The sequence below is a fragment of the Nansenia antarctica genome (genome assembly GCF_963989245.1).
Source record: "Nansenia antarctica genome assembly, chromosome: 1".
NCBI classification, from domain to species: domain Eukaryota; kingdom Metazoa; phylum Chordata; class Actinopteri; order Argentiniformes; family Microstomatidae; genus Nansenia; species Nansenia antarctica.
In genome coordinates, this window is record NC_137674.1 from 23,547,293 (window position 1) to 23,572,111 (window position 24,819).

Sequence of the window (24,819 nt, forward strand, 5' to 3'; positions counted from 1 at the left end):
CCCTTTGACCTGAGTGATACTGTCTGTAACCTCACCCCCTTTCACACCGTGACCATCTCTAGTAATGTGATAGGACTGTATAGGTGCCCCGTCATAGACCTGTATTAGCATATCATTGGGGGTATATATTTGTGAGCTAAAGAAAGCTCTCTCTCTTTCCCAGCGGCTCTTTCCCACGGCCGACCTTCTATGAGTAAAGCTTTAAGTTGTATGTACCTTTGTTTAAATAAATAGTCTGTAACTCTGAAGTTTTACTTGTGATCATGATCACTAAAATGGATTGTATATATATATATATATATATATATATATATATATATATATATATAATAATAATAATAACTTTATTTGTATAGCGCTTTTCCTGCAAACGTTGCAGCTCAAAGTGCTTTAATCATTATATAATCATCATTTAATTATTTTGTAACTTAAATGCAATATTAAAAGGATGGGTTTTTATAATCTTAATTTAATTATTTAGTCATTTAAAGGCAATATTAAAAAGTATATATATACTGTATACTTTCTTCAGACCAACCAATACATTTTTGTTTTCACTGAGTCATGGTTGTCCGCCTCTACTGCAGACTCTGATGTTGCATTGGATGATTATAACATCAACTGTCTTTAATATCAGGCAGTGGGGTGGCTGTTCCTAACCGCTAGAAGGACCCAACACTGGCTCTTCTGTGTACATGTACAGTAGTATATAAAGGAATTCTCCATCAAATCCCAAACTATCTTACAGTAGGCTACATCCCTTATGCTCTTATAGCTCTTATCAGCCACAGTCTCAACGTTGGTTAATCACCAAGGTCCCACGTGTCTCCTCTGAGCTGGGGAGACCTGCCTTTAAAAGTCACAGTGCTCCTTGGGCATGGAACTACCTGCAGGATACACTAGAGAATATTGTTGAGTGCTGCAGGAGGTCGACTTCCTTTCAATGAGAAACTGGCATAGAATAGAATAGAATAGAATAGAATAGAATAGAATAGAATAGAATAGAATGAATCTTGTTTGTCTTCCTCTCTCTCTCTCTCCCTCTCTCTCTCCCTCCCCCCCTCTCTCTCTCTCCCTCTACCTCTCTCTCTCCCTCCCCCCCTCTCCCTCCCCCCCTCTCTCTCTCCCTCCCCCTCTCTCCCTCCCTCCTTCCCACCCTCTCTCTCTCTCTCTCTCTCTCTCTCTCTCTCTCTCTCTCTCTCTCTCTCTCTCTCTCTCTCTCTCTCTCTCTCTCTTGAGTGAGAGAGTTGCTGGCCATTTTAGGAACTTGATTAAGGAATCCTCTGTGGAGGAGTGCTCTTGTTATAATTGTTGTATAATTATTGTCTGTAAAACTACTACATAGTAGTAGGAACACTAATTCTCAGTTGTATTTTGAATCCACACCAGTCAGGCTTCAAAACGTGGCATAGTACCGTTACTGCAGCGCCCCTAGTGGTAATGATATTGTAAACAAATGATATTGTAAACACTGTAGATAAGAAACAGCATTGTGCAGCCCTCTTCATTGATTGACCTATACAAAGCATTGATACATTGATCATGACCTGCTCCTGCAAAGGCTATCTGACATTGGATTAAACCAACCAGCCTGCAACTGGTTCCAAGATTACCTACCTTAAACGTTTATTTTTATTTTTTATAAATAAATGTCTTATACATTTTCTGTTTTCATTTTTTTAAATGTATGATGATATAAGAACTACACCTGAAAAGGTGTACAACAAGTGTTCCTAATAAAGTGTCCAGTGAGTGTATGTAGCAGCGTTTCCCTGACCATTGAATCAGTGGGATTGAATATGAATTAACTCATAGTGATGTAACGTTTCTCAGCTGATTCTGCAGATTTCAGCAGTAGGCTATATGGACATAGCACACTCACAGCACAAACACTGCTGTTTTCAGCACAAAGACTGCTGAAGCAGTGCAATTCAGCAACTCTTCAGCAACTCTTAATCTGTCAATAAATGTAATTGTCTAACTGTCTTTTTTATTTTATTTTTTTAACCATTCTTTCTCTCCCCTGTCCAGCATATATAAATGGACTGACTTATATAGCTCCTTATTCCAAAGCGCTTTACAACGGCCTCTCATTCACACACCAATGGCGGCCAAGCTGCCATGCAAGGCGCCGGCCGGCCCGCTCACTGGGAGCAATTTGGGGTTCATTGTCTTGCCCAAGGACACTTCGACATGTGGCCAGTCGGGGCTCGACTCGAACCGCCAACCTTGCGATCATTAGATGCCGACTCTACCTCCTGTGCCACAGCCGCCCCGCATATCATGTATCATAGTTGGCTACAAATGAATACCTTTCATATAGGTGTTACATCATTGCTGTAGCCTTGGACAGTTGTGTGACATTCATGATCTGTCTGCTAAACATTTCGCTGCAGCTCCGGTGTGTGTTTGCTTGAGTGCCGTTTACTCAAATCCTTTCCCATTAACAAACAAAAGTGTTACATTCAGGAAAGTACACAAGACTAATGTGTAACAGATCTGCAATGTATTGGTCACAATATTATTTACTGTGTTGGTGTTTGTGCTGCCGCTGTGTTTAGGACTGTAAAGGGCTCTGCACACAGCGTGCGATTTCTGTTGCGAGTCAACATTCCATTTTGAAGTTTGAATGGAAGTCTATGAGAACATCGCATTTCAACACACACGGCCCCGATTTTAATCGCACGCGAAAATTCGATTCCATTCATTTTGAATGGGACAAAGCACACGGCGTGCGAGTTTTGTCGCACTGTCAAATGTGTGCTTTTTCCCATTCAAAATGAATGGAATCGAATTTTCGCGTGCGATTAAAATCGGGGCCGTGTGTGTTGAAATGCGATGTTCTCATAGACTTCCATTCAAACTTCAAAATGGAATGTTGACACGCAACAGAAATCGCACGCTGTGTGCAGAGCCCTTAAGACTTGGATGTTGTCTCAGATGGGGGTGATCCCCCCATATATTATTACACATTTGTTGTGTCATTTTCTTTTCTGTTTATTTCTGATATGTGACATGCCCCCCCCCCCCCCCCCTGTTTTTTTGTTTTGTTTAGTTTTTCTTTGCTTTTTGTTTGTGTTTGTGTTTTTTGTTTGTTAGTTTGTTTAAAAAAAAAAAAAAGAGAGAAAGAACATTCTCTGTTATTGTTTATGGACAATGTACTGCATAACGAAGTGCAAAACTACTTTTCCACTATTACATGGGACAATAACCTCCCCCACGGATACTAGTTGTTGTTATGTCCTGTTGTGTACATGTCTCTGTGAAACTCAATAAAAATATTAACCCCCCCCAAAAAAGTGACAGTCCGTCGAGCAGCTAGACAGTCACTTATATGTCTGTCTGTCTGTCTGTCTGTCCGTCTAGCAGCTAGACAGTCATGCCTTATAGGGCAACAGATGAAATTAAATCCAGGCCCACTCCCCCACCCTTGAACAGTCAAGTTCCTCATTTAATAAATGCTGTTAGTTTTTGCATAGAAGATTGACTTGCAAAATGTATTTTTACTGTAATCAATGCCATTTACATCCCCAAAATAGAATAAAATGATTGTGTTAATTTATGCATTTCAAATGTTTAGGTTTCTATGCAGTGTGTTGGAAGTGTGGCCTTTAGGAGTAGCCTAACCAATGGGATATCTGCCAGAGCTCAGTATATTAAGGAGTGAGCTAAGATTTGTGAATCAATTGGTACTTATGTTCTCTGTGACTACTTTAGCGTAACAGGGCACCATATGTAACAGAACCTAGTGAGGCGATATTAACAAGTGTTAACAACAGTGTCGCATAGGCATCTGAATCCATCTTCTCTGGATATCTGGTGTGCTTGAACTGTTTCTTAAGATGTGGCTCTACATTTACATTTACATTTTTGGCATTTATTCCAAAGCGACTTAGTTACAGTCAATACATTTGAATACTAAGCAAGTGAATCATCAATCCACCAGTCGTAGCAGGAAGAGTAATCTAGCTCAGGCCCGGGGCCATTGATAGAAGGAAAAACCTTCTTTTTTATATTTTTATATTTAGACACTGGAGAAACAGAGAAACAGTACAAGGGGGGCAATAGAAGTTTTTAGGGACACAGTAAAGGGGCTCTTGCAGTGTAGTGGCTGTTGAGGGTCCAGGTTTTGGTTCCACATTGGTGAGGTCAAGTACAAGCTCTTCTTGACTGCTGTGTGTTACAACAGGCACACTACCTCCCCACCTGGGTCTCCCGTTCCTGTGGAACATTTGCGATTCCGTTTAATGATTGTGAATTCTGACAACCAATGATTTTTTCATTTAGTATTCGGAACCTTTGGTTGCTGTCTTGTTCCCGCTTTCACCGGCTGTTGTCACAAATTAGGCCCCTTTGTATCCATCATTACACCTCGCTGGCGCCATCAGGGTTGGGTTTTTATGGGTCTGGGCATCACTGCAGGGTATCCGCGGTGTCTTGAAAAGTATTAAAAGTTGATAAATCAATTTTGGGAAAATCAAGACCCTTAATAAGGATTAAAAAGCCTTATCATGATGTTATGAGGTCTCGAATTTTGTAGGTATTTTTCTGAATTAGACTCTGTCCAAAGAGTTTGAGTCCTAAAAACTTTTAGTAAAAGTTTGTGAATTTATTAGTTTTATTAAAAAACAAAGATGAACTGGAAATTCTGTTGTATGATAGTGGTCTAGTCTATTGCAAACTAAAACCGTTAAGTTAAAGGTGTCACTGATGGCGGCGAGGTCTGGAAAAATATTGACAAGGTCTTTAAAAAGTCTTAGAAAGGTATTGAAATTCATCTCAAGATTCCTGTATATACCCTGTTACTGGTTCTCAGTCACATGACTGACCACAAGCCCTAACACCTCAGATTCAGATTCAGATAACGTTTATTGCCATTATGCTTTACACATATCGGAATTTGCTTTGGCGTTACAGTAAGTGCGTTTATACTTTTTTCATGTGTATACATGAATACAAAAATAAATACAAAAACAGGACAACACAGGACAGACAACAGTGCATTGGATAGTGCTACATATAAAGTGCAGTGCAACGTTTTTCAGTGAGTCCAGTGCGTATTCAGTCCTGGGCAGACTTGGGGGACGGGGGGGAGGGGAAGCCAGAGTCATTTATCAGCCTGGCGGCTGAGGGGAAGAAACTGAGCCTGTGGCGGGTCTTTACAGCTTTACAGCTAACACATACATGATTACATGATTAGGTGAAGTGCTCATTATGCTTTGCGATAATGTTACAGGTGTGTATTCTAGATGTCTAATTACAGTTGGCAGATCAGTGGTTCGAGCCCCGGCTGGCCACATGTCGAAGTGTCCTTGGGCAAGACACTGAATCCCAAAATTGCTCCCAGTGAGCGGGCCGGCGTCTTGCATGGCAGCTTGCCGCCATTGGTGTGTGAATGTGTGTGTGAATGTGTGAATGAGAGGCCGTTGTAAAGTGCTTTGGAGCAGCTTTGGAGCAGCAAAAAAGGCGCTATATAAGTGCAGTCCTTTTACCATGCTGGAAGGAGTGGTCACCGCCAAAGGGTCCACACTGAACATCCCAAACCTCTCCAACAGTATAACAGAAGAACACGTTTTCAGTTTGAACTTGATGACATTAATTGTGACACGTTCTAGTCTTTTGGTCCGCATATCGGCAACCAATCAAAATGTTCAGACTATTCTTTTGAAACACGGAACTAGGTTGTTTCAAGGTTGTTGAGAATCACAACACAAACTTGCTAGTCAAGCCAAAATACTGCAACAATGCAATGGATTCGGTGAGTAATCCCCACTGCTACCTAGTTAACTATAACACTACTTAACATTGTTGACTTAGCAGGCTCACAAAACAAGCTGTGTTAGTTGACTAGCGATGTGTCATTGATTTTGAACAACGTGGAAATACGTTCACATTTTTCGAAAGAAAAGTCTGATTATTACATCAGATCCCGATATGCAGAACAAAGCGTTAGAACGTGACACAATCACATTGTTGATCTGGTTAGGTCACAACTGCTAACAAAATAAAGAACGTTCAGAGTTCTTCTTCATCGTGCAGAGACCAGCTTTCTGAAGCCCTGCTTTTTGGAGGCGGATCTCAAGTCTGGCTTTGGTTTGCTATAGTTGGGTAAGAAGAGTGATTTGTTTCTCTGCCAGATGAATCTGTACCTCTGCTCTTTCGGTTTATTGTTTAAAAAGTGATTTATAGCCATCATCATCATCATCTTTGTTTGGCAAGGAACGCTTCCAACCTCTTTTCTGAGGTCCTGTGGCAATAACTACTGGCTCTACCAGGGAAGATCCACCTTCCTCCTCAGTAACAGGGCTGAGATCCAGAATAAATGTTTACTCAGCGTTAGGAGGAACTGGCTCACTTTCCTCTACAGTCGTGGGATCACCCTGGCTCACCCTCCCCTCCACCCTGTCCTACAACACCTTGATTCGTATGCACCAGTGGTGGACTCAGGCTGTTTGAAGGGCAGGGGGGGCGAAAAGAAAAAAAAGGGCACCTACTGCACAACATGGGACCCCATCAGTGCACATGGTCAAGTTTAGACCATTGGAAGGGCAGCCAATAGGGCACATCCTCTAATTTTGCCACTCAAACGGGCACTTTAGTGCGACGTTTTCAACGATGGGGGCACATGGTCAAGTTTAGACCATTGGAGGGGCACCAATAGGGCACGTCCTCTCATTTTCGCCACTCAAAAGGGCATTTTTGCCATTCAAAAGGGCACTTAAGAGAGACGTTTTTCAACCGTGGGGGCATCAGGAGGGGCGGGCGCCCCCCCTGCCCCCCCTGAGTCCGCCAGTGGTATGCAGAGCTTGCGAGTTTTCACCTCCAATAACGTCAAGAACCACATGGGTGGATCACCTCTCCTAAAGGGCTTGTTGCCTGTTTGGGTGTTTTTTACTTCAGCATGATCCTTTGTTGCCCTGGCCTTCTGATTCTTCCATCTATTCTCACTAGAACATTTGCTTCACTTGGAATCGGAGTTTAGGATAAAATTCGCTTTGCTTTGCGGCGTTTGAAGCTGTGAGAACGCGCATTCGAAGTCGCTCCCGGAGCAAACAACCGACGCATGCTCCGCTTGAAAAGGGTGGTTTCGCTCCGGTTAGAAACGACGCATCGAGGCTGTCCATAGGAAAACAACAGCGCATGCATGTTGATCTGGATAAGAGCGGGACGAACGGGCAATTTTCAAATGTTCGGACCAATCAACTACCAGAAATAGAGAAAAAAATGTATGCAACAATGTTGCAATCTCATCCACTTCCTCCGGGTCCTGATTCAGACTTTCATGTGAGAACATGACCTGTAAGAACATGACCTCTTCTGTGTTTAGTTCTCTGAGGTGGCGCAAGAAAGGAGGTTCCAGTTTATTATTACGTCACATTACACAAGTGTAAGAGAGTAACATTCATAGGCTTGGGTTCCTGGGAGGAGAGAAAAGCTCAGGATGATGCAAGTGGAGTGAAATGTCCCATTCCTCCCCTCCTCTGTTTGTCTTCCTCCCTGCGCTGTGCAGCTGCCCCCCCATACATCCATCTGTTTCTCTCTGTTTTTCTCTCTCTCTCTCTCTCTTCTTGAATCCACTGTACCTACTGAGGCCTCTCCAGCCTCTCTACCAACATTTACATGTTTGGCATTTAGCAGACGCCTTATTCCAAAGCGACTTACAATCAATATATTTGAATACTAAGCAAGAAGTAGAAGGAAGAGTAATCCAGCTCAGGCCCGGGGCCATTGATAGAAGGAAAAACCTTCTTCTATCACCAGGGGTGCACATAACTGGTGCGCCAGTGCGCATGCGTCGCCAAAATGCATGCTGCGCGGCAGATCAGCCGCATGAAGGCGCTCTTGCGCACCAACAGCTTTTTTTGAAAAGTTGATTTCAGTGTTTACAGAACAGAGCAGTGCTTAAAGAGATGTCCATTTATATCAGTGTGTTTAAAGAACAGACATTCAGTTAGTGCTTAAAGAGATGTCAGTTGATTTCATTGTGTTTAAAGGAGTCGGACAGACTTTCATTCTTAAAGAGCAGTCATTTGATTTTGCATTTGTTTCTTTTGTTTTGCACACAATAATTTGGTCGTTCATCTTTATTTATGAATAAATGTCGTTTTGCTAATAATATATCCATGTATCCCTTTTTTATCCATCCTGTGGGACGGGTCGTGACTCGCGAGCTCGGGGAGCACCAAGCAGCATCCCTAGGTGCTCCTCTGAGCACTGGCCCCAAAAAGTTATGTGCACCCCTGTCTATCACCTTCTTCTAAACCTAGGTTTTTTATTTTTTATTTTTTATATTAAGACACTGGAGAAACAGTACAAGGGGGCAAAATAAGTTTTTAGGGACACAGTAGAGGAGAAAAGCGGGCGTCTTCAGGAGACGCAGTGCTGGGGGGCAGTAGATGTCTCAGGAGGAGCAGTTAAGGTGTAACCCGAAAAGATGGGTCACCAAAATGCCAGAAATGTAAATGAATATAGAAGCTAAGGAATGGGGACTATGTTAGTGTATTTGGAAAAAGACATGTCCACTCCCGGCAGTAAGACAGGCTCTGCAAAAAATTAACAAGAGAAAAAGAAAACAGTAGAGAGAAAATAGTGAATGTATGGTGCAAAATCCTACCAAATGACTCCTATTTAAGTAGGGCAGAAGGAAGGGTGCCTTGCTGGGACAAACTGAGCAGCATGCTATCCCCTCAGATCATCTAGCAAGTCAGTCGCCAGTCTGTCGGATAACAATCAGGGAGAGTCTCATTTACCTGCAATTATCCTCATTTATTAAACCTATTATTACGTAAACATACTATAAATATGGGATAATAAGACCTAGGCTTACCATAAACACTCAAGTCAAAGACCAGCTTATCAATGATTGATAGCCCAAATTATGCAGTGGCCCAAATTATTGGATGTTCTACTTATCATGACACAGCTCTAATATAGGTCACAGATAAGATATTGTACATTTGATTATGATAAAACATGAGCAGGTTCTAGCCTTGCTTTTGGGTCCAAAGTTCCTCGGTGTCACCGACGACCTCACCTCGAATGAGCAGCACACCAAACAGGTGATGAAAAAGGCACAACCTCCCTAATAATATTATAACCCCCCCAAAATGGACTTGCAGTGTTGTAAATTAGCTGCTGTGTTTCAAAGAGGCAACCACCAGTGACAGAAAGGTGAAAATCAGTGAGTTAGAATACCCCTGGTAGTAAGCATGTTTATATGCAAACGAGTATACTCCATTTGTGACACGGTCTGGTGAAAAGGTCCGCATCTCGGCAATTCTCAAGTCACACAAATGACCAAAAAGCTTAGTTTAAAAAAACGAACTGTTTTGCTAGGTACTAAATACTTTTGTGAATTGCAGGGTTCGACAGTAACACCGTTTTACTTGTCCGGAGCAAGTAAAACATTTGCGGGGTTTGTTTGCGCGAGCACGACGACACTGCTAGATCCCGGATATTTTTACCTGTGTGCAGGAAGAACAACAGACGGCGCAGACCAGACTAGATGATCGTGAGTGAAGATATTATCAAAGAGTATGGGTGATCGACAGCTCTACAGAGGGGAGTGAATGAGAGGAGGAAGGGTGCAACTCTGAGAATGAAATGCATTCCACACGCCCAGGACAAATTCAGACAAGTCGTGACGTTAGAATTATAAGGTTCTATCTCCATTTTTGTTCTGATCCATTAGGTGTTTATTAATGCCTGTGTGGTGTTATTTTTAAAATGTTGCCATTTTTTAGTTAGTAATTCATAAAATAGAAAGGTTCCATCTCACAAAACATAATAGAATGTAAAAACTTTGACGCTCAATATCTCTGAACTACCCTAGACGGAGATAGAACCTTATAATTCTAAACGGAGATAGAACCTTATAATTCTAAACGGAGATAGAACCTTATAGTTCTATACGGAGATAGAACCTTATCATTCTAAACAGAGATAGAACCTTATACTTCTAAACGGAGATAGAACCTTATAATTCTAAACAGATATAGAACCTTATCATTCTAAACGGAGATAGAACTTTATCATTCTAAACGGAGATAGAACCTTATGATTCTAAACGGAGATAGAATCGTATCATTCTAAACTCACGAAATGTTGATGAAGCGAAGGTGGTACACTGTACAGGGAACTACACTTGGACCTGAAGACCTGCCTCTGTATGGATGTTTGCATCCATGTGCAAAGGATGGTCAGGTCAAAGGTCATACTTTTAACTTTTTACCTTTTTTGTTTACCTTTGTGTGTGTGCTTGTCATGCCTGCTGTGAGCCCTGGTGTGGGACACCAGAAGAGTTTAGGTTGAAAGGAAGAAGATCTGTTTTCACCCAAGGAATCTGCACCCGTCTCTCACATGGAAAGTTCCATGCGTCACATCCTCGGCTTGTGCAAAGTCTCCAGATGGAAATAAATTTGGTGTGGTTTGCATATGCTGACACTTGGTGGCAGATGTGCGCGCGTACACACGCACACGCGCACACGCACGCACACACGCACAAACACACACACACACAGTTGCACATACTAACACACACACACACAGGTGCACATACTAACACACACACACACACAGGTGCACCTACTACCCTAACACACACACAGGTGCACATACTAACACACACACACACAGGTGCACATACTAACACACACACACACACAGGTGCACCTACTACCCTAACACACACACAGGTGCACATACTAACACACACACACACACACACACGCACGCACACACGCACAAACACACACACACACAGATGCACATACTAACACACACACACACAGGTGCACATACTAACACACACACACACACACACACACACACACACACACACACACAGGTGCACCTACTACCCTAACACACACACACACACACACACACACACAGGTGCACATACTAACACACACACACACACACACACACACACACAAAACCTGAGGTAAATCCATCTCAGTACAAACAGTCATCCTACAGTCCCTCACCACAGGAACACACACACACACACACACACACACACACACACACAGACCACACTCACTCAGCATCTTTCAACCACACTGCTACTCATCATGTGATCCGTTTAGTAAATTTTTGTATTATAAATTATTTCGAATTTTTGAAACAGGTTTGTGTGGTTTGTGGTCGTTAAACTCTGGGGAAATGTATTGAAACCTTACTGAGGACCTGGTGATGCACACTGTTAGAAAGTGGTCTTCTGACACTGGTTTTCTCTGTGTACCACATGTACAAAAGAAGAGATTTGGAGAGGCTGCATTCTCATTTTATGCACCCAGATTGTGTCTCACTGCCAGTTTACATTAGGGATGCAACCTCAGCACATATCTTCAAGTCATGACTAAAAACCCATCTTTTTAATATTGCCTTTAAATGACTAAATCATGAAATTAAGATCATATAATGATTAAAGCACTTTGAGCTGCAACGTTTGCAGGAAAAGCGCTATACAAATAAAGTTATTATTATTATTATTATTATCATCATATGGCTTCATATTTCCCGTCATAAAATCTTCTGTTATTTAAATCACGCTGAATATGGAATCATGTCCCCATCAGGATGATATGCAGGTGTAATCACAAACCGTCAGGTGACCTACAGTAACCACAGCGTATGAGGCCCTCAGTTTCTCTCACATGGCGAGTCCTCATTGAACCGTGGCCGAACAGGCATTTAGTTTGTTATACAACTCACACGTCCCTCTTTCTTCTTCTTTCTCTCTCTCTCTCTCCCTCCCTCCCTCCCTCTCTCTCTCCCCCTCCCTCTCTCTCCCTCCCTCTCTCTCCCTCTCCCTCCCTCTCTCTCTCCCTCCCTCTCTCTCTCTCTCTCTCTCTCCCTCCCCCTCCCTCCCTCCCTCTCCCATCCCAGGACTTCATGAAGAACATATTTGCTAAAAGGACTATCCAGGGTGAATGAAGTTAGATATAACTCTCAGTACCTGTTTGTACGGCTGTGATTGTCTTCCTACTCGGCCTGCGGCCTCGTACCTACGACCCAATCACAGCCGTGCTGATATTCAGTATAACAGCACTCCCTCTCGTGTGATATTGCTTATTGAAGTACGATGACTAGGGACTAGCAACTAGGGAGGACAGAGGACAATGTTCACATTTAAGTCCAATTGAACATCCAATTCATTTCCTGATGATAAGATTTTAGGAAAAAAAGTCCTAAAAACAAACAAACACTAAAGATGGCTGTAGTACAGGCCTGGCAAAGCATCGTCAGAGAATATACACAGCATCTGGTGGAGTCAATGGGTCACAGACTTCAGGCAGTTACTGAATGGGAAAGTATTGTCGACCAAACACTAAACATACTTTATTGGACATAGTTTTAGCATCTTAAAAAAAATGTTGTACTTGTAAAAAAACAACAGCATTGAATTAAAGCTGATTATTAGGGGTGGGCATCGACGATCGATAATTGATCGATAAGGATCATGGTCGATCACAAAATAAAACATTTGTTCGATTTTTTTGTGATCGACCAAATGTTTTATTTTGTGATCGACCAAGATCCTTATCGATCAATTATCGATCGTCGATGCCCACCCCTACTGATTATCTCTACTTTGACCCCATATTAATTGTTTGATTTCAAATCCAAACTGTTGGAGTATAGAGCTAAAAGAAGGCAAAATGCTTCCTGTTTCCAATACTTGGAGGGCACTGCATCATTGAATATACATATAAATTGAATATCTATTGGCACCCTCTAGTGGCTATACTCTTTCACCTGAATTTGATACGGATAAATGGCAGAAAGAAAGTACAAATAAATTCCATATGAACTAGAAATTATGTTAATCACAAATATCATGTTATTGTCAGACTGGGTCAATCCTGGGCTATGTACCACTAGTTTAACATCAATATCAATATGTACTATAAGCACAATGAACTTGACATGCAAGCACTTGAACATAACATTCATAGTATTCCACTTCATATCATGCAACGATATAAAGGCTGTTAACGAAAGGCTTCCAATAGTATACCATTTCTCTTGGCTATTGTAAAAGTAAAGAAAAACTAAATAAAATAATGCCAAATATTTCTGAGAAGCTACTGTCATGTACTGTAATTTTGCTACAGTATAACCATTTTTAAATAGCATGTTATAAAAAGCAACTTGCATCTCATCCAATTCGGTTGTTAAGTCTGACGTCACGTGTGACGTTTAGCAATTTCCGGGTCCAAACCAGAAATTCCCAGTGTACTACAGTGGTAGAATGACAGTTCAATCGTTTTTTAGACTGGGATCTATTCATACAACAAGGGACGCAGTACTTTCCCGTTTCCCCCATATTGTCAGCGTCTTTGAGCCTCGGAAAAGCGCTATATAAATATAATTTATTATTTTTATTACTGAGGCATTTCGAAGAGAGCGCCTCAGCCAACGTTGGACCCGGAAACACGTCACGATTTAACAACCAAATTCAAAGCCACCTGTTCAACTGGTCCATTCCTGTGGTCAGGAGGTTAAAGCTGTTATACTTCTCTAGCTCTAGTTTTCCATATGGCACCCCACCACAGACAGTTTTTACGTGCATTGTTCATATATATAGATTCAATATTTACATTATTAGATAGATATTTACATTATACTTATTTTCTGACTAATGTGCAAGTAGTTGGCTCTGGTGTAGCAGCTGTGATTTAAGCGGAATTTAATTTTAAGAGGATTTAAGGAAGCGACAGAGAAACAGGAAAACTTGCCTGTTGGATTGGAACTTCTTTTTATAAAGTAATGTTCAAAAGTGGGTTTATGAATGACTTATTGAAAAAGTAATACAGAAAAAAATATTCAGAAGCAACATTGTCGTACTATACTTGTTTCGAGTGTTTGAAGTCTTTTAGATAACTGTTGTGGAATGAATGGGCTTCAATGGACAGAAAAAGCTGTCTAAAGGCTGTATCTAAGTAACAGAATAATCGATATATGCACTTAAGAATCGAATCCTAATGCAAAATAACTATGAGACTAAATGTAGTGGAGCATAATTTTAAATGTACACAAGCTGGAACCAAACAAATGCCAATTCTCTTCCTTTTTTGTCTGTATGGCAGTGAAATCCCTAATTTCATCACCTGGAGGATGATAAAAAGCTATCATATGGTGCCGCAAATAGGTCTAAAATTCTATTCAAAGAGGTCTAAAAAGGTCTTAAATGTGACTTTGACCAGGTAATTAACTGTGATAAGATGTTGGTCCCAGATAGGGCTGGTATGAATGTGTTCCCAGTCTGCTGTAACGACACAGAGTTGGTAATGGCCTTATTTAACCAAAAGGACATGCTGTTAATTTGCACCAATGTTCTCATTTGGAAATGGGGAAAATAGCTTTAAGAAACGACAGATTTCTGCGTTACAGTTGTTTTTTTGTAAGTCGCTAAGGACGTACTATTAAAGTTAAGTGGATCACTAACAGTGAAATCAGATGAAATCTCCATCTTAGTTGTCTTTTCGTGAGCTTAGAATGATAAGGTTCTATCTCCGTTTAGGGTAGTTCAGAGATATTTAGCGTCAAAGTTTTTACATTCTACTCTAGGCTTTGTATTAATTTTAATTTATTAATAACTAACTAAAAAATGTCAACATTTTAAAAATAACACCACACAGGCATTAATAAACACCTAATGGATCAGATTATGTAAAGAAACTACATTTTGACCAAAAATTGAGATAGAACCTTATAATTCTAACGTCACGTTTTCTCTATCACTCTCTTTTAAAAGAAATTGTTACAGATTCACTGGGGACTCCTTGACCTCCTCCTTGACCTCCTCCTTCTCCAGGCCTGGGTTGCCAGGTTCTCCCTCCTGCCCACCATCTGCGGAGCCCCACCAGCCTTTGAGGTGGGCGTTGAGCCGCTCCAGGATGTCGATGGTGTGGTTGATGACCAGCGCCAGCCACGCCAGGCCAAAGAAGATCCAGGACGCCATGAGGAAGCTGTACCACTCTGGGTAATAACGTTCTGGGTTGCTGTCTAAATAGACATACAGAGACTACTTTAGTAAACTTGGTCTGGGTTAGTGTCTATATAGACATACAGAGACTACTTTAGTAAACTTGGTCTGGGTTGCTGTCTATATAGACATACAGAGACTACTTTAAACTTGGTCTGTGTTAGTGTCTATATAGACATACAGAGACTACTTTGGTAAACTCTGGGTCTGGGTTGCTGTCTATGTAGACATACAGTCTTAATAATAATAATAATAATAATAATTATAATGCATTTTATTTATAGCCGCCTTTCAGAGCACTCAAGGACACCTTACAGAGCATAATTTAAAAACAAGCAACAGATTCAAACAGGTTAAAACAGTGATTCAAACAAACAAAAAGAACCAAAACAAGACAAAACAAAAGACTTAAGAACAACCATCAATTAAAAAATACGCCATTATATCGTAAAGTATTTGCCGCAGGTGTGATTCGTACTCTACCTGCCACGTAGTCTCCGAAGCCGATGGTGGTGAGTGTGATGAAGCAGTAGTAGATAGCCTGGGCATAGCTCCAACCCTCATGCTGCATGAAGACCATCATGGGCATGACGAAAAACAGAGCCAACCCAGAGAGGTAGAACATCAGGTGGATCAGGAACCTGGTGCACCGCTAAACGAGACACAAAAGAAGGGAAGTCATATGGACTGCACTTACAGTATATATATAGAGCCTTATTCCAAAGTGCTTTACAACGGCCTCTCATTCACCCATTCGTTCATTCACACACCAATGGCGGCAAGCTATCATTCAAGACGCCAGCCCGCTCATTCGGGAGCAATTTCGGGGTTCAGTGTCTTGCCCAAGCACATCTCAACATGTGGCCAGCAGGGGATCGAACCGCAAACCTTGCGATATATACAAATATAATGAATTATTATTATTACTGAGGCATTTCGAAGAGAGCGCCTCAGCCAACTTTGGACCCGGAAACACGTCACGACTTAACAACCGAATTGTGCACTCATTCCTTCTCCCCCGACTTCAAAGGAAAGGATTGGTGTAGGAAGCTCTCTAGCTCATGTCATGTTTTTGAATGCATAAGGGGGAGCGAACAATAGTACTATTTCAGGAGAAGGTTCAAAGGGTGTGTTCCCCATATTCAGTCTGTAGAGGTTGATGCTGCCATCTACATATTCAGTGTTTAGAGGTTGATGCTGTCATCTACATATTCAGTGTTTAGAGGTTGATGCTGCCATCTACATATTCAGTCTTTAGAGGTTGATGCTGCCATCTACAGTCCATACTTAGTCCCTATGGGTGGGGGATTGAATCCTTCTGTCAACCTTCACCTCCAGTACCTCCCCTCTCTTTCACAGAAAACTAAATTAATTTGTAATGAAAAGAAAAGAAGAAAATATACAAATGCTGAAATGTGAGCCTATAACCATTTGACTTATACGGACTACGAAAATGATTAACATTCACATTTTTGGTAACATGTAACTGTTTTCTCCAGACAAGACATCTGGACTAGACTGTGTGTGTGAGTTATGGCAGGATAACCTAGCAACTGTGCTATCTGCCTCTCTATCAGACTGTGTGCTGTAAGTAGAAAGTGGAAAAGTGAAGTCTTATTTAGAAAGTGAAGTCTAATTTATGGGGAGAACTAATGGCTCACCCTTAAAGAGAGGATGATTCTGTTTTGTTTTGTTTCACTTTATGTTTCCATGTTGTGTGTTTTAAATTGTGTTGTTTTTTATGCTGTGTTCTTATGCTGTTTTTATGTTGTTTTAGGACATGTGATGTTTGGTTTTATTCATGTTATGTTTTATGCTGTATGATGTTTTGTTTTATTCGTTTTATGTTTCCATCAAGGACCACTTTGGAAATAAGTGTTTTAAATAATGCTTTCAAGTGCTATCCTCTGGACATTTTACTTAGTGTCATGATGCGTTAATGATTCTATTGTAAATTCCTAATAAAATAAAATCAAACCCTCACCCTGCGTTCGGTCTTCCCCTCGATGAAGTCGCAGGCGTTCCTCTCTATGGCCAGCATATACTTGCCCACCCTGTTTAACACCACCACGTTGAGAGGGATCCCAAACATAGCAAAGAACACACAGAAGATCTGACCTGCCATGGTGCTGGGGCTCATGTTCCCATAGCCTGGAACACAAGTAACATTTTTTTTTTTTTTTTTTTACAACGAACGGAGAAGAAGTTTATATACTGTGGAAGCAATGTACCATGAGAGGAAGGGGGTTGTGGACTCATTTACCACTGGTACAGGGTTGTGGCACGAGGCGAAGCCGAGTAGGAAAACCCTGTACAGTGGTAAATGAGTCCACAACCCCCGCCCTCGAATGGTCAATTGCTTTTCTACAACAGCCACATAATATAAAAAAGAAATACACAGTTGTAATATTAAATTCATGTATTTACAATCATTAATCGTTTCAGAATATCCTTCCACCACAGAATATAGTCCCATAAACCAGATCAACCATTGCATTGTAGGTCAGCACAGGTGTTCTTAATCAGATTGATTGGGAGGCGCATTGATACTGGAAATGCGGTCTGAACTGAAGGTTGTTGGGATATTTACCACTGTTGCTAGCCAATCAGAATCCAATATCCAAACATGCTGTTGTAGAAAATGTGTTTTGGAACAGGTTGCCAATAATTAAAGCTCACATTGAACATTTTAATATTCAGTGGATCGTTTGAATGTCATTATTGCACTTTTGAGTTGACAAACAACTTCTTTTACCAGTATATGTGACAGTGGCTGGTGAAAAGTATTTTTTTTTAACATTTACATGTTTGGCATTTAGCAGACGCCTTATTCCAAAGCGACTTACACTCAATACATTTGACTAAGCAAGTGAATCATCAATCCACCAGTCGTAGCAGGAAGAGTAATCCAGCTCCGGCCCGGGGCCATTGATAGAAGGAAAAACCTTCTTCCATCACCTTCTTCTAAACCTAGCCTTAAGATTAAGTCATAAATACAATTGGGACTTGTTTTGCTGATTACAAATGGACACACAAATGATTCATTGCAAATCTACAGGACATGGACTTAAGGTACAGTACACAACCTTTTCCTCCAGCCCAGTCCGATTCTACATATTTTTATTATTTCCACCACTAATGGAACACCTGGTTCAAGTTATCAGTGCATTAACACTAGAAGAGCCGAGTCATTTAAAAAAAAATATCTTTGCACTCTATCAAATTTCAGGACCCTCCTTTCATGACTTTTCCTAGATATGTGCGTTCTACCACCAAACCAAAATCACTTCAGGTGGTAAGATAGTATAAAGCTGTTTTGCAGTTTTTCTGTGTAGGAGGCAGGCTAAAAAAAGAAGCGCCCTCTAGTGATCTCTGTGTGTAAATAGCAGATTTACATTCTAAAAAGGGGGTCTATTTGACCCCCAAGGCGGCTCTACTAGTAGGTAAAAAGGCACGGCTGTTGTAGTGTTAAAAGACCCTGCTTGGTTTAGCCTTACTTATGGTGGTGACCCTGCTTGGTCGAGCCTTACCTATGGTGGTGACCCTGCTTGGTTTAGCCTTACCTATGGAGGTCTAGCCTTACCTATGGTGTTAAAAGACCCTGCTTGGTCTAGCCTTACCTATGGTGGTGACCCTGCTTGGTCTATCCTTACCTATGGTGGTGACCCTGCTTGGTCCAGCCTTACCTATGGTGGTGACCCTGCTTGGTCTAGCCTTACCTATGGTGGTGACCCTGCTTGGTCTAGCCTTACCTATGGTGGTGACCCTGCTTGGTCGAGCCTTACCTATGGTGGTGACCCTGCTTGGTCCAGCCTTACCTATGGTGGTGACCCTGCTTGGTCTAGCCTTACCTATGGTGGTGACCCTGCTTGGTCTAGCCTTACCTATGGTGGTGACCCTGCTTGGTCTAGCCTTACCTATGGTGGTGACCCTGCTTGGTCTAGCCTTACCTATGGTGGTGACCCTGCTTGGTCGAGCCTTACCTATGGTGGTGACCCTGCTTGGTCTAGCCTTACCTATGGTGGTGACCCTGCTTGGTCTAGCCTTACCTATGGTGGTGACCACGGTAGCAGCGAACACAGCAGAGCTGGTGAACTTCCAGAAGCCGTCCATGGTTTTGTTTCCTTTCAAACTCAACCCGGCTTTGGAAGCGTGGTGGACCACCTGAAAACCACACATGGACCACACCACAACCACACATGGACCACATTAATTCATTTTCAAAATCCGGAATGTTTCACACAACAAGCCCTGTTTACACACAAGCTTTATTGTTGTACATGAACAATGGGATTTTTCTGTGGGACGGTTTTGCTTCTTTGCAGGTTTGATTGAATTCCAACAACAACTAAATCATTTAATTGAACAGGTGCTACCGCTGTGCATCTAGGGGTGTGTTCTCACTAGAACATTTGCTTTACTTGAAACAGAGTTTAGGATTGATTGATTGAAAACTTTATTAGAAGATTTGCAGAAGTAGGTACATGAAAGTACATATTACATACAAGGTCAACTAAAAGGATAAAAAACCCAAGAAAGCCACTGGCTTATTTCAATTGGGGTCCTTGATTCTCAATTCATCGTTACATGTAAGACAGACAAAAAAAACTAGTACTATCTACAAGATAATACAGACAAATAACTATTACTATCTACAAGATAAACATACATCCATCATGGGAAGAACAATACAACAAAACATAAGGTATGTACAGCGGGTAGGACAGGTGGGGACATACACCACAGGTGGGGGCGGGGGACAAAACACAAAGTATGTACAGTGGGTAGTTCGGGTCTTTTAATCAGATTTTTGATTTAGAGGGTCCAGTTACGGATTGCAGCCTCCTGTAAATGTTTTTTGAGAGTGGTTTTGAAGGTGGGCAGTGTTTTGCACTCCTTTAAGATTATAGGAAGGGCGTTCCACATTTTTACTGCATAGTTTGCAAACGAGTTTAACCCCTTGTTTGTGGTGCAACGCGGTTGAACGTGGTTCGTGGAGCTTCCTCTGGTGTTGTATGTGTGGACGTTGTTCACTTTTTGGAAGTATGTTGACAGGTACTTGGGTGTCTTTGTGGTGTAGCGTATCTTGAAGACCAGTCCCAGTGCAAGCTGCTGCACTCTGTCAACTACTCATAGCCAATCAAGGCTCAAAAAATGAGCAGCGGTTAGATGTGTCCTAGGGTTGAGGCCTAGCAGAAGCCTAACCAGTTTATTTTGGGCTGTCTGGAGTCTTGTTTTATGGGCCTTTGTGGTTCTATAGTACCATGATGTTACGGCATAGTCGAAGTGACATTGAATGAGAGCTCCTGATAGGGTCCTCAGTGTGTTTTTACTGACAAGTGAGGATATCCTGTACAAGAATCTAGTTCTATGGTTCACTTTTTTGATTACTTTTGCTGCCATTTTATCTCCGGAAAGATTTGCCTCTAAGATGGAGCCCAGGTATGTAATATCCTCTTTTCTTGTGATATTAATGTTACCCACTTTTATTTTCAGCCTTTCTGAGTTTAGATGGGGATCCGTATAGGATGGTTTCAGTTTTACCTAGGTGTATTGATAGTTTATTGTCAGCTAGCCAGATGCAGATTCTACTCAGTTCAGTGCTTAGCGCTTTTTCCACCTGCAATATGTCCCTGTCAGAGACCAGCAGAGCTGAGTCATCCGCGAACAGGAACAAATTGCAATCACATGCTGATGACATGTCATTCACATATAGGAACAGTAAAGGTCCCAATATGCTTCCTTGTGGAACGCCGCAGGTCACTGGGAGGGGGGGGGACAGTGTTCCGTTCATACTAACCACCTGTTCCCTCCCCTCTAAGTAGGATTGCATCCAGCTCACCGATGTTCTATCGAACCCAATTGCTTTCAGTTTATCTAACAATATGTGGTGATCTACTGTGTCGAAGGCCTTCTGGAGGTCCAGCATGACCATGCCGCAGTACTTGCCCGAGTCCACCTCATGGTTGATGTGGTCGTTCAAATAGAGAAGGCATGTGTCAGTGGAATGGGATGTTCTGAATCCTGATTGAAATTCATACATCAGATTTTTTTCGGTAAGGTACCTATCAACCTGTTCATAAACTATTTTTTCCATAAGTTTCGAGATGGAATTAAGAATAGAAACAGGTCGGTAGTTGCCTGGGTCTAATTTGCTTCCTTTTTTATACAGTGGGGTTACCCTTGCTATTTTAAAGTCAAGGGGGACGTGTCCCTGTTTGATGGAGAGGTTTATTATGTGGGTGATGATTGGGGTAATGGAGGCAGCTGAGTCTTTTAGAAATCTGGCTGGAATATTGTCATGGCCCGTGGCCTTTTCTGAGTGTAGAGCGCCCAGCTTTTTAAACACCTCATCGTTTGACACCATGGAGAGTTTAAAATCATCTTTGCGTACACCCAGTTTATTGTAGAACGCACGGATGTGCTCTACACCATAACGCCCTGAGTGGGGTGGTAGATTGTTAACTAATTTAGTGGCTATGGTTGTAAAGAAAGTGTTTAAGCACTTAGCCACATCCAGCTTGTCTGTAAGGAGAGAATCTCCAGATTTTATGCTGATGTTTGTAGACCTGGTTTTGAGTTTTTGACTGCAACCTAGTTGGCTATTAAGTAGCTTCCAAAGGTCACGTGGTTTGTTTAAGTTTTCTTCGATTTTGTTATCGAGGTATTCTTTCTTAGCAGATTTGGTCATGGTAATTACCTGATTGCATAGTTTGTTGCATTGTTTTTTAATTTTCTCAAAGTGGGTAAAGTTCGCTTTGCTCTGCGTCATTTGGAGCTGTGAGAACGCGCATTCGAAGTCGCTCCCGCAGCAAAGAACCAACGCATGCTCCGTTTGAAAAGGGTGGTTTCGCTCTGGTTAGAAACGACGCATCCATCACTTTGCTTCGCTTCGCTTTTGGTGAGAACGCTGCTCGAAGCTGTCCATAGGAAAACAACAGCGCACGCGTGTTGATCTGGATAAGAGCGGGACGAACGGGCAATTTTAAAATTTTCTGACCAATCAACTACCACGTCTGTTGCTTCGATTGCGTATGTTACTTTATTTACATAAAGAGCTGTGAGAACGCAAATCAGAGAAATAATTTATGCAACAATGTTGCAATCTCATCCACTTGCTCCTGGTCATGATTCAGACTTTCATGTGAGAACATGACCTATGACTGGAGTAGCTGGAGAGAGAACAGTAAGCAGCTTATCACACAGCCACGCAAGATAATATAAAAAAAAAAACGAAACACAGCTCTGTTGCGGGACAGAGTGGAACCCGATTCAATTGTGAGAAAATCAGTCAGTTGAAATGGAAAACCCGAATGTAAACATGTTCCCCTCTGTTAACACTTAATCAGCCATGAGAGTGAGTAAAATCAACGTTTATATCTTTGCACTCGATCAAATTTCAGGACCCTCCTTTCACGACTTTTCCTAGATATGTGGTGTTCTGCAGTTTTTCTGTGTAGGAAGTAGGCTAATTTACAAGCGGCCAACTAGTGGTCGTTGTGTGTAAATAGCAGATTCCCATTCTAAAGAGGGGCTCTTTTAGTAGGTAAAAAGGCACGGCTGTTCTAGAACCCCAGGACCTTCCCAATGGCACTAGATGTCTGTATGTTATTTTTCTCGTCTAAGCTGCAACGTGGAGGACAACTTTCCAAAGACCACTACTTTACTTCGGACCTCTCCACCATCACTCATGGTTATGTAACGGGCGGCTTGCTTAGCAGCCAGACTGTACTCAGTGCCTCATCCATTTATGCTCATTTGAGCCCATTCCTGGTATTTAGGTCAATGGACCACAGTTGTCAAGTAGATGCACAGCAGCAGGTATGTCTCGGACCTGTGTCAGGATGAAAATATTGACACAGCCTGTTGCATAATAGTCTTCAAAGGGTGCATCCCAAATATGACACTTACCCCTAATAAGTACACATCACTAGTCTAGGTTCAGCTTGAACCCTCTGTCTCAGTTATATAACACGGGGTTATGTAAGGCTGATGCACCTCCCTCTATTACTTGTTGTATTACTTAGACAGACTTTTCCACATATGCACGTAAATATGTAACACACACACCTTTTTAAAATGTTTTAATGTTAATGTTTTTTTCCCATTTGTATTTCTATTCGTAGTTATTGTAATATTTTTGTCTGCCCTGTTTCCTATCATTCCGTAACTTAACTATTATAAGCTTTTGCTTAACCCCCCCCCCCTAAAAACCTGTTGTTTTATGAAACTATTCTCCTGTTATTGATTCTAGGCGTTGCATTTGTCAACATCAGGACCAAAGCGATGTCAGTGAATGTCAAGGAAACATTTATAAGGTTGAAAAATCTGAAAACCATGGGGGACCGAGCCTTCTGTTCGGCTGCGCCGTGCCTGTGGAACAGCCTTCCTAGCCAGCTAAGGGCAGTACAGAGCCTGTGGAACAGCCTTCCTAGCCAGCTAAGGGCAGTACAGAGCCTGTGGAACAGCCTTCCTAGCCAGCTAAGGGCAGGTCAGAGCCTGTGGAACAGCCTTCCTAGCCAGCTAAGGGCAGTACAGAGCCTGTGGAACAGCCTTCCTAGCCAGTTAAGGGCAGTACAGAGCCTGTGGAACAGCCTTCCTAGGCAGCTAAGAGAACAGCCTTCCTAGCCAGCGAAGGGAACAGCCTTCCTAGCCAGCTAAGGGAACAGCCTTCCTAGCCAGCTAAGGGAACAGCCTTCCTAGCCAGCTAAGGGAACAGCCTTCCTAGCCAGTTAAGGGCAGTACAGAGCCTGTGGAACAGCCTTCCTAGCCAGCTAAGGGCAGTACAGAGCCTGTGGAACAGCCTTCCTAGCCAGCTAAGGGCAGTACAGAGCCTGTGGAACAGCCTTCCTAGCCAGTTAAGGGCAGTACAGAGCCTGTGGAACAGCCTTCCTAGCCAGCTAAGGGCAGTACAGAGCCTGTGGAACAGCCTTCCTAGCCAGTTAAGGGCAGTACAGAGCCTGTGGAACAGCCTTCCTAGCCAGCTAAGGGCAGTACAGAGCCTGTGGAACAGCCTTCCTAGCCAGCTAAGGGCAGTACAGAGCCTGTGGAACAGCCTTCCTAGCCAGCTAAGGGCAGTACAGAGCCTGTGGAACAGCCTTCCTAGCCAGCCAAAATGATGATAGAACCTTATAATTCTAACGTCACGGCATGTCTTTCTCCCTCACCTCAGCCAGGTCCTCCAGACCCTCCTGGTTCAGACAGGGGAAGGTGTTCAGCAGAGCGCTCTTGGCCTGAAGTATCCGGACGGTGTCCTGCTGGACCACGCCTCCCTCCAGCTTCCAGAACACCACCCCGCCGATCAGCACATACACCCCGTAGAGGAGTCCCAACAGAAGGATGGAAGGGATTTTAGTCAGGCACCGTTGAAGGACACCCATAATGATGTTCCCGGGGCTCTGGGCTCACAGGGCTTCTGCTCCTCTGTGGCTGGAGAACAGGTGAGCAGGTGAGCGTTTAGTCTGCCAAGGTAGGTCGGTCCTAGGCTCCTTTCCATGAGTTGCAGGCAAATGACTCTCACCTGCCACTCCTGTTTCAACTTCCTGAAGCACTACCATGCAAAAAAATGCTAAGAAGGTATACAAAAACAGAGTTGGGGGCGGGGGGGGGGGGGGTTGTCCAGACCATGTAAGATGACCAGGAAAGCAGTCAGATCAGTAGAAACCTCCTGGCCCTAGCTATAGGTGAGGAGGGAGATGGGAAAGGAGGTCCAGCGTGAGATGAGTTATACTATAGCTTGGGAGACGGGTGCTCAGTTCCACTACTCAAAGTCGAGGCATTCGGGAGAGGGGTCCAAATGTAGTGTGGTGGCCACTAAAGGAAAG

General features: G+C 42.5%; 1 protein-coding gene across 1 annotated transcript; it reads right to left on the minus strand.

Moving 5' to 3' along the window:
* Positions 1 to 14,770: 14,770 nt before the first annotated feature.
* On the minus strand, positions 14,771 to 24,375 carry LOC308166859 (potassium channel subfamily K member 17-like; the record flags this gene model as incomplete). Its single annotated transcript, XM_080541182.1, has 5 exons — positions 14,771 to 15,015; positions 15,479 to 15,647; positions 16,980 to 17,146; positions 19,045 to 19,159; positions 24,163 to 24,375. 5 exons carry the CDS (start codon positions 24,373 to 24,375, stop codon positions 14,771 to 14,773), a joined length of 909 nt encoding a protein of 302 aa, XP_080397308.1.
* Positions 24,376 to 24,819: the final 444 nt, after the last annotated feature.